Source organism: Pseudonaja textilis, chromosome 2, assembly GCF_049901715.1.
Source record: "Pseudonaja textilis isolate UNSWEBS1 chromosome 2, rPseTex1.2, whole genome shotgun sequence".
NCBI lineage: Eukaryota > Metazoa > Chordata > Lepidosauria > Squamata > Elapidae > Pseudonaja > Pseudonaja textilis.
In genome coordinates, this window is record NC_141991.1 from 160071670 (window position 1) to 160085852 (window position 14183).

The following is a 14183-nucleotide window of genomic DNA, read 5'->3' on the forward strand; positions in this document are numbered from 1 at the left end:
TCAAAAACCTTCTACCAGTTTAGATGTTTTGCAAGATAAAGGGATTACAAGTTTTTCCAGTCCCTGACTGGAAATTTTAAGCAGAAACCTGTCTGTGGAAATACATGATCCAAACTGGCAAAAAAAGAGGACTATCTATGAGACTTCACTAGATACCAGTAAGAATGGGAAGATAAGGCAATTCTGCAAATGCAAAGAGTCCTCAACTATCATCTCAAGGCCAAAGACTGCACTTTCACAACATTTAGAGATTAGAATGTTCTTGCATTTCATTTCAAAAATAAGTAATAACTCAGCAGCAGTAGGCAGAGGGAAGAGAAGAGATAGAAGCAAATAGCCTTGGATATGAAGACACTCCCACTTGGCCAAGCCATGCCAAACCTCCCCCTTTCTGCTACCTTCACTCCTTCTGTCTCTTTTTTCTCTTGTTTCAGGAGGAACAGCAGCCCTTGCAGCATTCACCATCATGTCCTTGGGAGGAGTGAGATGTCTAGTGACTGGTGCTGGTGGATTCCTGGGTCAAAGGACTGTTTGCCAGCTGTTGACAGAAAAGGAGAGTTTGGCTGAAGTCAGAATCTTGGACAAAACCTTCAGCGTTGAAGCACTCCAGGATTTTGAAAGTAAGTACGGTTCTTGAAAGAAGAGAGTTGTTTGGATGTCCAGGAATAAATACCCAAATCCACTGTGTAGAAGCTTCTCATGTAAAGGCGGACTGCTCAAGTGGCACCTCAGGGTCTCAACCAAGCCACTTCAGACTGCTGGCAAAAGTTCACATAATGGAAACTTAGCCTTCAGTTTATTAAATATAAAGACTAGATAGCAAACTAGATTAATACCTTTTCCTTGGCATGTTAGAAAGAAATGTTTCTTCTATGGAGGAGCATTTTATCAGCTGAGTCTCAGTCTCAAATCTGAAGAAGTGTAAACTCAACCTCCCCCCTGCCCTTCCTTCAACGTTGGCCAGACTGAATTGTTTGAATTAGATAATGAACATGCATTATTAATATGTCTATATAACATTTCTGCTAAGAGATCTGTCAACAATATCTAGGATATTTTTTCATGACATTTCAATTTTAGTTGAAAGGAACTGTACATAGTCTCTGTGTACACATTCAAATTGGATTAGAAGATTAGCTTTAAAGAAAGGATAGACCTCATCTCTGTGATGCCCAAAGTAGTGATATGCATAAGCTTGTGCACAAATCCAGATTAACAAAAAAATGAAAATCAGATATTGTTTGCACTGTTAATAGAAAAAAGGCTTAAAAGTAAGCTTTATGTATTTAAAGTAGCATATGACAACTAAAAATAGGAATATATTTCAGAATATGGATTTGCACAGCTCCTGTGCTCAGCCTTCCTATTCCTGAAAGTATTTGGTTGTTAACTACTGTAAATGGGTTTGCTTTCTTTCTTTTTCTTCCAACAAAACCTTATTCTTTTGGTTTAAGGGATCCAGGGAAAACATACTTGTGCGTCAGTTAATTAGCAAACATTTAAGAGTCTCATTTGTATTTCTGACTTCAGCAACTGCCCGTAGTTTGGTAGGAAGCTATCATTTCACAGGGAGAAAACTGAAAGGACCCTGGCAAACTTCTGCTTTGAGTCCAGAAACAGGCACGAATATTGCAACAGTGTAAATCAGTAGTGACAGGTAGTTTCCTATTATTTTGAGATTGGAAATAGAAATACAGGTATCAAAAATCATGTCTAAAATGGAATGCAAAACTACTTATATTTTTGGAATATATTTCCAAAATAGAATGCTGAGTACATTTATTACTGAGGCTGGAACAACTATGGATATAATGTAAATCCACTGGGGCTTTACAGCACAATATTTTTCTAAATGTCATTAAATAACACATATTTCTTATTCTTGGTCATTTCTAAGAAATTTTGTCAGCAAATGTAAATGGGGTATTTTATGCAGTCAGTACAATCATTTATATAATAAACTGTAATATAACTAATGTTTTTAAAAGCACAGAATACGCACTGTATGTATACTGTCTGCTATTGACAGAACAGCTCAGTTTAACGCATGTTTCCTCAGAGGATTAGTAAAGATAGTCATTAGTAAAGATAGTCAAGACTGCCTGGGTTGTAAGAAAGAAACCTCAGTTTCTTTGCTCAGCAAGTTCAACTGATTTTGTCGCTCAGGTTGTAGCTGTAATGGTTCTGGGGCAAAAGCTTCAGACCCAGCCATCAATGTTTCCATAGGTCCTAATGTGGCCCAAGGTCTCTTTCTCTGACCTTTTGTAATAAGAAAAGAGGCTCAGCTCTTCCTATGATGCTTAGAGATTTAAATCCTGCTACTTGCTCCAACCCCGTCAACGGGCTAAGACAAAGAGACACCTTATTTTGGAACACACGTCCTTTGCCCTTAAGCTCATCAGTTAAGACCGAGTCTGTCCTTGTGCATGGAGCCACAGATATCTTAATGTAGCGACTTCTCTTCAGATAAGATGGAGAGCCACAGTTCATTGTAGACTTGAGTCAGGGTTCGTCTTTCAATGGCATTGAAGAAAATAGTTGTTTTCAGCACAAAGGCAAAGACAATTAAATGGCAGCTAAACTGGGGTGTCCACTGCTGCTCTGCCTTGCCCTATGTTTTTCTGTGTTATCTGACTAGATAGCTAATGGGAATTAAAACTTAGCAGCACAGGGAGGGGAGAGAGCTTATTTCCCTCCCCTGCTATAAGGATGGTCTGCATTGCTTGCTTTATAGTGAATATAAGGAAGGTAAATATAGGTCATTACTTATTGGGTGTTTATCTTCTTCCAGAAGTGAAGAGTGACACCCTCTTGACCGTCATACAAGGGGATATCCGCGATGTGACACTTCTTGAAACTGCAGTCCAAGGAGTCTCTCTTGTCATTCATGCAGCTTCCATCATTGACCCCCGGGGGCTCATTGATAAACAGACCCTCTGGGATGTCAATGTCAGGGGTAAGGTTGGGATGACTTTTGAGGCCGAACCAGAGAGCGGTGTTTGCAAACAAAGTTTAAATTCTCCTCAGACTGCTCAGAGAGAGGTCACCCACTCACTGGCAGGTGGTGAATGGGCTGCTCCCGTCCTTATTAGGGATAACAGTCAGGTGTCTCTCTTCGTGGGGAGTGCCTGGATTGCAGACTGAGAGAAGGCTTCGCCTCCTCCTTCCACTCTAGCTGGGATTGTTCTCTGAGTTGATAAGTGTCTGTTTAAGAAGAAAAATTCTGCACGACATTACACGCGCACATGGATATATGCATTTGCACAAACCCTACAAAGTTGTCTGGGAGGAAAATATCTCTTTTAATGTCTCACATGGCCAAAAGGCAGGGATCAGGTAACCCCAGGCACATCCTTTATTCTATAAGAAACCCAGAACAATTAACTTTAAACTGATTCCACATAAACCTCGTAAAGCAGGCAGAATATATTTTATTTCATTCTGCCTGGATAAGTCCTTGCAGGGTTTTTTTGCAAAGGTTTGTCCGTGCCATCTTTCTAGAGCTGAGAGAAAATGACTACCAGCCAAGATTCACCCATCTGGCTTTGTACCTAAGGCAGGACTAGAACTCTCTATCTCTCAAGTTTCTAACCTGATGCACTTAGCCACAGGTTACAGAGTCAACTCCTGTCCCTTTCTCTGTATTTACAGGTAGTCCTTGACTTACAATCACAATTGAGCCCCAAATTTATGTTGTTCGGTGAGACATTTGTTAAGTGAGTTTTATCCCACATTGCAACATTTCTTGCCACACTTGTTAAGTGAATCACTGCAGTTGATAAGTTAGTGAGCTGATTGTTAAGGGAATCTGGCTTCTCCAATTGACTTTGCTTGTCAGAAGGTTGCAAAAGGTGATCACATAATCCCAGGGTGCTGCAACAATCGTAAGTATGAGCCAGTTGCCAAGCATCTGAGTTTTGATCTCATGATCATGGGGGTGCTGCAAAGAGGATGTGAAAAATTGTCATAAATCACTTTTTTCAGTGCCGTTGTAATTTTGAACAGTCACTAAATGAACTATTGTAAGTTGAGGGCTACCATATGTGTGTCCAAACACACAAAGAAACCCAAACGTTCTCAATGAAGAGAGGCGCCTCACTCTTTCTTTTTTCCCCTCCCTCCCTCCCTGTCTCTGACAGAGAGAGGGAGGAGGGGGGAGGCAGGGAGAGAGAGAGAAAGAAAGAGGGAGAGAGAGATTTTCATTTTAAAAACCAACTAGCATATAACCAGGCCAGAAATCTGCAGACAATGAATTCTAGTCCTGTTTTAGGCATAAAGCTATCTGGGTGACCTTGGGCCATTCAATCGCCCAGGCAATGATAAAAACTTCTGAAAATCTAGCCAAAAATCCTCAGAGAATAGTCCATGCACTTATCAGGACTTAATCCTGACTTGGACGGGGACACACACAAACACACACACACACTACATCACTGAATTAGCTAATCCAGGCACATGGCCAAATCATCAAGATCCATTTTCATTTTATAGAAGAGATATTCCCAATTCTTCGGATCAAGAATAATCCTGGTCAGGAATCATATTGTTTATTGCTTATTATTTTACCTATATCTTTCTTTCTTTTAATCCTTTTTTATTATTTTTTTTATAAATAACCCAAGGCAGTGATCATACCTAATAAGTCCTAAAATATATAATAGGACATATGAGGTGGTCCCCAGTCCTGGTATCTGTGCCCCATGCAGAATTATGTGCTATAAATGCCAAGGCCCATCTTCTCACAGAGATAAGCCACAATTGACATTTCCTAGAAACATGCATATTCACAACTGTGAAGGAAATTAGTTCATTTGTTTATTTTGAAACAGATTGCCATCAATGTGATTATGTCAGTAATGTCAGTAATATCAGAGCAGTAATTTTTAAAACACTATTTCATCTGAAACAAAATCAGAAATGAGGCTATTTTTTCAATAAAGAAGATGACATTCATTCCTAGAATAAAGAGAAATACTAATGGAAAATGAGTAGATTAAATTATAGGCAACCTATCTGAAACAGCACCATTCTTGGGAAATACATGCAGTGTTCATTAAAAACATCCTGTTAGATTCTAAAGCTTCTAATAGATATTTGATTGCAGTGGGGGAGAGAGAGATTCAGTGAAGTCCTTCAGACACAAGGCCTAGAAAGGAGGAAGACACTAAGAAACAGATGGAAAATATAAACGCCTCCTTTAAATATTTTACTATAGTTCTGGGGCTGTGTGAAAGTTCTCCTGGGAAACTTAATTCACATTAATGCACAATAAAGAAGGGTTTTCTAGCAATATTTGCAAAAACAACAGTATCAAACCTGCCTCAATTTGGGCTTCTATGTAGAGGTGGTATTCAGCAGGTTCTGACCAGTTCTGGAGAACCGGTAGCAGAAATTTTGAATAGTTCGGAGAACCAGCAAATGCCACCTCTGACTGGAGATTTGACAGTATCCTTCCCCTGCCACGTCCACCAAGCCACGCCCACAGAATCGGTAGTAAAAAAACAATTGAATCCCACCACTGCTTCTATGGTAAGTAAAAATGATCCTTACCTCCATTTGTTGAGGATGATATAATCTAGAAGGTGGCAGTTGTGGCAAACAGGCTCAGAGGCCTTTTGTGGCATCAATTTATAAGATGATGTTCTCCTGGGGTGTGAGTGTGTGTGGGATGAACAGCAATCACCTCAGCCTTTGTAATGTTGCTAACATTTCCTTTTTTCTGAAGGTACACAGCTGCTGCTGGAGGCCTGCCTCCGCAATGATGTCCAGTATTTTATTTATACCAGCAGCCTTGAGGTGACAGGTCCAAACAACAGAGGAGATCCCATTTATGATGGTGATGAAGACACCCCATATCAAACGACCCAAGGCGAGCCCTATGCTGAAACTAAAAGAGAAGCAGAGAAATGTGTCCTGGAGTTGGATAGCTTGCCGCTCAAGGGGGGCAATAGTTTTGTGACATGTGCTTTGAGGTCTATGTACATCTATGGAGAAGGCAGCCCTTTCCTTCTGAGTCACCTCGATGAAAGCATCCTGAACAATAATGTATTTTTGAGGATGTCTAGGAAAGAGGCAATTGTAAATCCTGTTTATGTGGGAAATATTGCTTGGGCTCATATTCAAGTGGCTAAAGCCATGAGAAACCCAACAAAAGTGAAACAGATCCGAGGGCGTTTCTACTACATCTCAGATGATTCTCCCCACACAAGCTATTCTGACTTCAATTATGAGCTGACAAAGGAATTGGGGTTTGGTGTTGAACCCAAACCTGTGATGCCCATCACACTTTTATATTATTATGCTCTGTTCCTGGAGATTGTGAGCTGGTTGGTCAAACCTTTCTTCAGATATGTTCCTTCTATTAATCGTTTCCTTGTAATCCTGCTCAACACCCCTTTCAGTTTTTCTTACAAGAAAGCACAAGGGGATTTTAATTATACTCCTCGCTACTCATGGGAAGAAGCCAAGCAGCGCACAAGTCAATGGATTGCTGACATAACCCCCTTGAGGGCAGCATATCTGAAAAGCAAGACTACCTGAATGCCAGAAAAGTCTGTTCTTTAAAACAAAGGGAGGGGGCATAAGAGTATCACATCAATCAATAATTTTTTATGGTCACAGACCAACATTACTAAGAGTATCGAAATATCTAAACTGGGAAAATATAATGAAAAACCTGAATAAATTTCCCATGTTGTATATATATTTGCACCATTAAAATATCAGATGAGCATCACTCCTGACTTCTCACCATTTTTTATGTCCACTTAAGTTGAGTTCCTGCCAGCATTCAACATCCTAATTCCAGGGTATCCAAACAGAGTATTGTGAGAGCATTTCATTCTCCTTTGGGAATGAACAAAGGTATTGATAGGCTCAGTTTGTTGAGCATCTTAAGTCCATGTAGTTTTACACTCACACAAATTTTGACCTAGCACAACATGAACAACCATCCAAGAATCCCATACTCACATGGCCTGAACATGCTATGGTAATTGTTTTTTATGTGACATAACCTCAGGGCGTTGCCTTCACCTCCAGTCTGCAGCTGGAGCAGCTTGAAGTCATATTTGCCTCTTCCACTTATAGTGTTTTCCCTCTTCTCCTGATGCAAACTTTGCCAGGGACACAATGTGGAACAATGTAGGTGATGGCATAGCTGGCCAAGGATTAGAAAGCTCCGATTCTCTACTTTGGCCTGTTGTGGGAATGTTCCATCTCCTACTCCAGTCACTGTGCAGTCTCCTTCAATACCTGCTTTCTCCAGAGGCCAGGGTAACATTTGATCAGAAATTTTGAAACTGTTGTCTTGTAAAATATCACTAGACCTCTCTTTAAACAAAAAAAGACTACTCCATTGAGCTCTGCAAAAGAACAAGGACACTGGTAGAGCAGCAAAGTTCTATGGGAAATATTGCAATTTTGGGCCTGCTTGGGGGTGCTGGAAGTGCTGGGGGGGGTCTCTCTCAACTCCGCTGCTAGGGAAGCATCCATTGCCTGTCTAAGAAGCAATTCAGGCTGAAGTAGGAAGAAGCAACAAGGTACCCATATGCCTGCCCTTCTGCTTCAGGGTGAGGTGGGGGAGTTCTTTCTTCTCTTGTACGCTGCTTTGATAGCAAAGCCAAAGTACCTCCTGCAGCTGACAGGAGATGAGGAAGAATTGTTGCTTTCTTGAGGATCAGGATCAAGTACAATTTAGTGAATACACTGTCTGTTTCGCAGTGGTAACCTTCTAAGAGTATCTCTTCCTCCCTTTGTCCACCATGCAACAAGCCTGTCCCCAGCTCCAAGTATCTCAGGAATATCAAATACTGTTTTTTCCCTGTCCAGGCACAGATTATCACCAGAGAGATTATCACTCTATTGCCCCTTTGTGGAGGCTTCCTTTGATGCAAGAGGAAGGCTCACATGGAAGGGAGTGGGGGTGATAGATATGTGGGGGATGCTTAAAGAAATGCCTTGCCATTTTGGAAAATGATTGGTTTTTGAAGCTTTGGTGGGATATCTTTAACCAGTTAACCTGCCACACAATCAGCTCCAATCTTGCTGGCCTTTATAAAAGCTGTCAAGACTGGTTGTTGCCTCAGGCCTCTAGATCCTGATAGGTTGGAGGCCCTATCAATGATGTCATTTCTGTTTGGGTTGTTGCCATTTTATTATTCTATTGTTGCTTATTGGTTTATGTTTTGGGGTTTTTAACTTTTTTGTTATTAAGTTCTGCTGAATTGAAATCCTGAAAGAAGGACAGCCACAAGTGCTATAAGTGCACAACCTTATAATAATAAGAAACTTTCTGTCAGTGAGAACAATCAACCAATGGAACAGCTTGCCCTCGGAAGTTGTGGAAGCTTCATCGCTTGAGACTTTCAAGAAAAGAGTGGACTGCCATTTGTCAGAAATGGTGTAGGGTCTCCCACTTGGGCGGGGGTTAGACTAGATGACCTACAAGGTCCCTTCCAACTCTGATTATCTGTTATCTGTTAAAACTGGAAATATCTCTCCATGCTTTTTTACCTTGTAAAATTAAGCACAGTCTATTTTTGCCTGAAAACTTGAAGGGGCAGATTGGGGAGAAATCATCAGAAAATCTATGCAATGGCTATGTCTATACCAATTTAAAAACACATAATCAATTTTTGCCTGAGAGGTTGATAAATATTTTTAGATTTTTCTATTTAAAAATACATATAAAACCTGTACTGGATTTAAAAAGACCTATCCTGCCAAAATGGCTAGTGTAATGAAGTAGGCTTTTGAGAATCTGCACCTCCTATTACTAAATCAGATCAAAGGCTAGAACCTCAGTTAATATTTTAATTCAGAACTTTACTTGGAACTTTCTAAAAGAAGAATCCAAATTATTTATTGTTCCATGAATTGCCACAAGCTTAATTCTGAAAAGATTATTCTAAGTTTGAAATATATGCCCTCTGTTAGGAATAACATAGGTTACCTAACGTAGTTTGGGTAAAATAATATATATAAACTATGATTGTAAGTTTAAGTGTGTGTCACTTTAAAACTGCAAAGCATGTAATTTTGGGTGTGGTGTGAAACCACCATAAGAGGGAGCAAGAGAACCTGATTGATTGCTGACAATTACTGGATTGCATGGGTTGATGGTTTGTTAACTGCGTGTTTCCCCTACTGCTGAGTTGCTGAAGGAAGAGAGGAATTTTTGACTTCTTCATATCTCTACTGCGAGGAGATATATTACTGGACTGATATTTGTAAGCTTACTGACCTCTCTTTTTCAACACTGGAATTTGCAACTGAATAATCCCTGGACGGACTGAACTAGTGAATGATATATGGACTGTTTTGACTATGCTATAACTCTTACCGGAATAAACTATTTAATTAGCACTGTGTATCTGTTTTACTGAGTGTAAGCTACAAAAACGTTTATCTCACATATTTTGCCTGCCTGACTGACTGCTGTGCAGATTCTGCTAGGGTGTATCCCTAACACCCTCCCTCAAAACAAACAAACAAACACCAACAACCCTTCAGCATATGCTTCAAGTTGTTTTTCACATTAGCAAGACATCTTATATTGATTAGATGGAAATCAATTGGCAATTTCTCAAGAGCTTCCTAGTGATTTCAGTCTAACAAAGCTAAATATACAATATTTCAATAAATTGATACTCAAGAAATTATTGCTATATTCAGCATAAGACATGGGGCATTTTATCTTCTAAGTTCTTGGGATATGTTGTAGATCATTGGAAACAAGTGGAAATTTCTAGATGCTTAGATTTGTAATCAACTATTCCAGGAAAAGTTTCCTCAGTTGTTTATGGGCAGAAATACAACTATTTATAAATTGTGCTTACAGGTAAGAGGAATGACGTGATTATGGCTCTTGGCTTTTTCTTTCTTTTTACATGAAATGCTTTGTAGAACCCACATGGCTCTAGAGGAAATGCTATAAAAGAGAAGCCACCTCTGCAAAGCCATTACGTACTGCTTATCGCTTATGACATTGTTGTCTTCACATGAAGACCTTCCAACATTATGAATCAAAAAGCATGACTCTATCTAGAAAGCAAATTATTTGTGTCTCTCTATTCTTAGCCTGTTCATAGCCAAATTTTTATTTTCTGCTGATTGCTTATGAAAAAAATTCCAAACATCGACACTCAATTTCAACCAAGAAAGCAGTAAAAGAATGAAAGTTGGAATGAGAAATCAGTGAGAGAGAAAAAAAACTCTAAATCTTCATCTTATTCTCCCACTACCTATCTGAGTTTGGCATTGATATGAAAGGATAAATTTTTCCATCTGGAAATGAAAAACGATAATTTTCAAAAGCTGCATTGGAATTCAACTACATGTAGTCCTCAACCATGACCATAACTGGGAGCAGAATTTTGTTGTCATTATAATCGTAAGTTGAAGCACTCACATGACAGGACTCAATTTTATGACTTTTTATAGTAGTCATTGTTAGGAATATGAGTCACCTAACAGCTGTTTGGGTTAGAAATATATAAACCAGGATAAATATTTTAAAACTGTAACTTTAAGAAAATGCAAAACTGTAATTAGGTGTGGTTTCTCAAACGGCCATAAGATGGAGCCAGAAACCTGGTTTGTCTTAGTCTGAGTCTCAGAAGAGAGTGTGAGTGTATCTCTGTTTCCTTCTGTTGGAAAGTATTGCCGTTCCTCCATTTCTTCTAATTGACTGATATTACTGGATTTAATGTAAGTCTGATACTGAACTGTTTTTTGATACTGGACTTTGATATTTGGATTATCCCTGGATTGAAAAACTGACTGATTTACCTATGAATGACTTTTGGACTGCTTATCTTGAACTTTGCTTAAACTGTCTGGAAGTAAAAACCTACATTTACTGTACAGTGTATCTGTGTACCGTGTGTGCATTATTCAAACATTTTTCTCAAATACGTCTCCCTGTATGCGCTCATTCTCCTAACAGGGAATTACCTCAACACTGGTTATGGGCCCAGGCCATACCAGGCTCAGATAACTGAGAGTTAGTGTGAATACACAGTACTGTATACAGACAGCTGTTTACTGTTTAATTGTGGGTTACTATCCTGGTAAAGATGGCACAAGTCACTTCAACAAGTCTATCACTGATAACCCAATTGGATGGAACAAACTATGTTTCCTGGTCTATGAAGTGCAGTCTACTTCTGCGTAAAGAAGGTTTATGGAATGTAGTTCAAGACCCACCAGATGTAAATGCTTGGGATCCAGCTAATAAGGATGATGCCAAGAAGTTTGCTGACTTTAAACAGAACAACGAATGAGCTCTTTGTATAATTGGACTAACACTGAGTGACCAGCAACTAGTCCATATTCATGGAGAAGAGTCTACTGCTAGGTGTTGGGAGAATTTGAAGAGGATTTATGTTTGTGATAGTGTAGGTGTACACATACATCTTACACGTAAACTGTTTAGAGCATGTCTTCTGAAAGGTGGAGATATGTTAGCTCATTTAAACTTCATGAAAAGAACTTTTCAGGAGCTACATGAAAAAGAACTGATATTTTCAGAGCTGCATCAAGTTTACATCATTCTTTCCTCATTGGATGAAAGTGATGATGACTATGTATCTTCACTGGAAATACTGCCCAGAGATAAACTGACATTGACTGACATAACTGGAAGATTATTAGAAGAAGCAAGAAGACGGCTGGATAGGGACCAAATGAGGAAGGAATAACCACAAGAAGAGGATTTATCTTCAACTGCCTATACTGTTAGGAAATGTTTTTCTTGTGGGGCTAGGGGACATATAGCTAAATTCTGTAAGAAGGAAAAACAACAGAATACTGGCAAACACCAGAAGGCTAAGAAGAATGTTTAGCTATGTCTAGCAATTCAACTGTAAACCATGATTTGTGGGTTGTTGATAGTGGAGCATCGCAATGCATTACTAAAGATAGAAAAAGGTTTGTAAAGATGCCCACGAGTAAACAACATGTATCATTGGCAAATGGATGGAAGTTGAACGCATCAGGTGAAGGTACTGCATATTGTTCTTGTATAAACGAACATTTAACTATGTTATATGTACCTAAACTGAAATTTAATTTATTATCAGTAAGAGCTTTAGTTAATCTTGGTTATGTAGTAACCTTTAGGGGAGATAACTGTAGAGGGTAAAAGTGTTACTGCTACTTTAAAAATTGATTTATATGTGATACATGATGACCAGTTGAAGATGGCTAACTCAGTTTATAACAATGTTAAGCCACATGATGAATGTATACATTTATTACATAGACGTCTAGGGCACATTAATTTCAAAATGCTCAAACAATCTGTTGAATTGTCAGTGGGAGTAAAATTGAAACCCTGTAGCAAGTATTTAAACTGTAATGCTTGTAGCCAAGATAAGAGTAAGGTTACTCCAGCAAACAGACTAAATGGGTTTAAGACCAAAGAAACTTTAGAGGTTGTGTTTGCTGACATAATTGGTCCTAAGAAACCAAGTTTAGGAGGTGCCTGTTATATTTTGAGTATTATGGACCATTACTCACGATATGGTTTCTGCTGTATTATGAAAAACAAAACAGAAACATTTCAACATTTCTTTAACTGGCTCAGGTTTGCCGAGAGAAAAATGAAAAGTAAAGTAATTACTTTAGTAACTGATAATGGGACTGAGTTCGTTAACAAAAGATTCCAAACTATGTTGAAATTAGCTGGTGTTGAGCATAAATGTTCTGCATCTTACAGACCACAACATAACTCATTTGTAGAACAAAGAGGACAAACATTACAATCCATGGCTCGCACTATGTTATCTGATTCAGGTTTACCTGAAACACTGTGGGGTGAAGCCATAATGTGTAGTAACCATGTTTTAAACAATGTAGTTAATACAACAACTGGAGAATTACCATTCACTCGTTGGCATGGCAGAAAGCCAAATTTAAGTTATCTACACACATTTGGAGCTTCAGCATGGGTGCATATTCCCCCACAAGTGAGACTGAAAGGGAAACATAGAGCTAAGAAGTTATTTTTTGTGGGTTATGAGGCCAACCATAGATCATTTAGATTCTGGGATCAAGGCACAGCTCATGTTTATTGTAGTGCTAGTGCAAAATTTCTTGGACATGTTGGGTGGGATAAACTGGAACAGGAATCCAGCAATGATATTATTATTGACACCCAAATAGTCCCTAAAGATGATATCAGTAAACAACAAATAGCCATTAAAGAGGAAGAACAGGAGGAAGTAGGAGAACAGGTACAGGAGGAGGTAGAAGAACAGGAGGAAGTGGCACAGGAAAGTCCACCAGTTAGCCCTGTATTACTGAGACGTTCAACCCGAGTAACATGACCACCTGATAGATATCAAGCTAATGTTGTATGCCAAGTGAATACAGTTCCTAGTAACTATAATGAACTAAAACTGTATCTTGCTAAGGATCAGGCTGCTTGGCAGAAAGCAATGGATAAGGAACTGGAATAATTAAAAAGACTGGAGGTATATGAAAACGTTAAGTTACCACTGGGTAAACATGCTATAGGATGTAAATGGATATATAAATTGAAGACAGGTGTAGATGGGACTGTTACCCCTAAAACCAGGTTAGTAGCACAAGGGTTTAATCAGACAGCAAATGACTATGACGAGGTGTTTGCACCTAGTCTGAAGGTTACTACATTAAGGCCAGCATTAGTGTGGGCAGCTAAGGAGAAACACATTGTAAATCATTTGGATGTAGAGACAGCATATCTGCATGCACCGTTGCAACACACCATATATTTAAAGAAACCTTTAGGTCTCAAAAATGATAATACTGATAATAATGATTGCTGGAAATTGAAAAACGGGGAATTACCTCAACAATCATTAGGTAAATTATGTTGTTATAAATCCAAATCATGGGGTTATTAAGTGATTCACATGGCTAAGAAGGCAAACCTCTCTTTGCCTTGTTATCCTTTGTGAAGCCTGTGATACACAAGTTGAGCCTTGTAATGGAAGTCTCTCCCTCATTCAGGACACTTAGAGAGTTTCTCCCAACATGGCTTTTCACATGCTTTTTTAAGTGTGAACCCTGCATAAAGCCTTTCCTACCCCCAAGGCATTCTCATTGGGGTGGGTTCTCTGGTGCTGCATCAAGTTTGAACAATCCCGAAAACTTTTCCCACACTCTCCATATTCAAAGATGTCTGCTGTGTGAGT

The 14183-nt window shown here is 39.1% G+C and overlaps 1 protein-coding gene across 1 annotated transcript; it reads left to right on the forward strand.

Moving 5' to 3' along the window:
• Positions 1–271: 271 nt before the first annotated feature.
• LOC113444507 (3 beta-hydroxysteroid dehydrogenase/Delta 5-->4-isomerase-like) lies at positions 272–6811 on the forward strand. The gene is made up of 3 exons (XM_026713302.2): positions 272–620; positions 2792–2956; positions 5726–6811. The coding sequence occupies exons 1-3, from the start codon at positions 467–469 to the stop codon at positions 6538–6540; spliced, it is 1134 nt and encodes a 377-aa protein (XP_026569087.1). The 5' UTR covers positions 272–466; the 3' UTR covers positions 6541–6811.
• The last annotated feature ends 7372 nt before the right edge of the window (positions 6812–14183 follow it).

Coding starts and splice junctions, on each gene's coding strand:
- LOC113444507 (XM_026713302.2), top strand. CDS start 467: ATGTCCTTGGGAGGAGTGAGATGTCTAGTGACTGGTGCTGGTGGATTC. Junction 621..2,791: donor AGCACTCCAGGATTTTGAAA/GTAAGTACGGTT, acceptor ATCTTCTTCCAG/AAGTGAAGAGTGACACCCTC. Junction 2,957..5,725: donor CTGGGATGTCAATGTCAGGG/GTAAGGTTGGGA, acceptor TTTTTTCTGAAG/GTACACAGCTGCTGCTGGAG.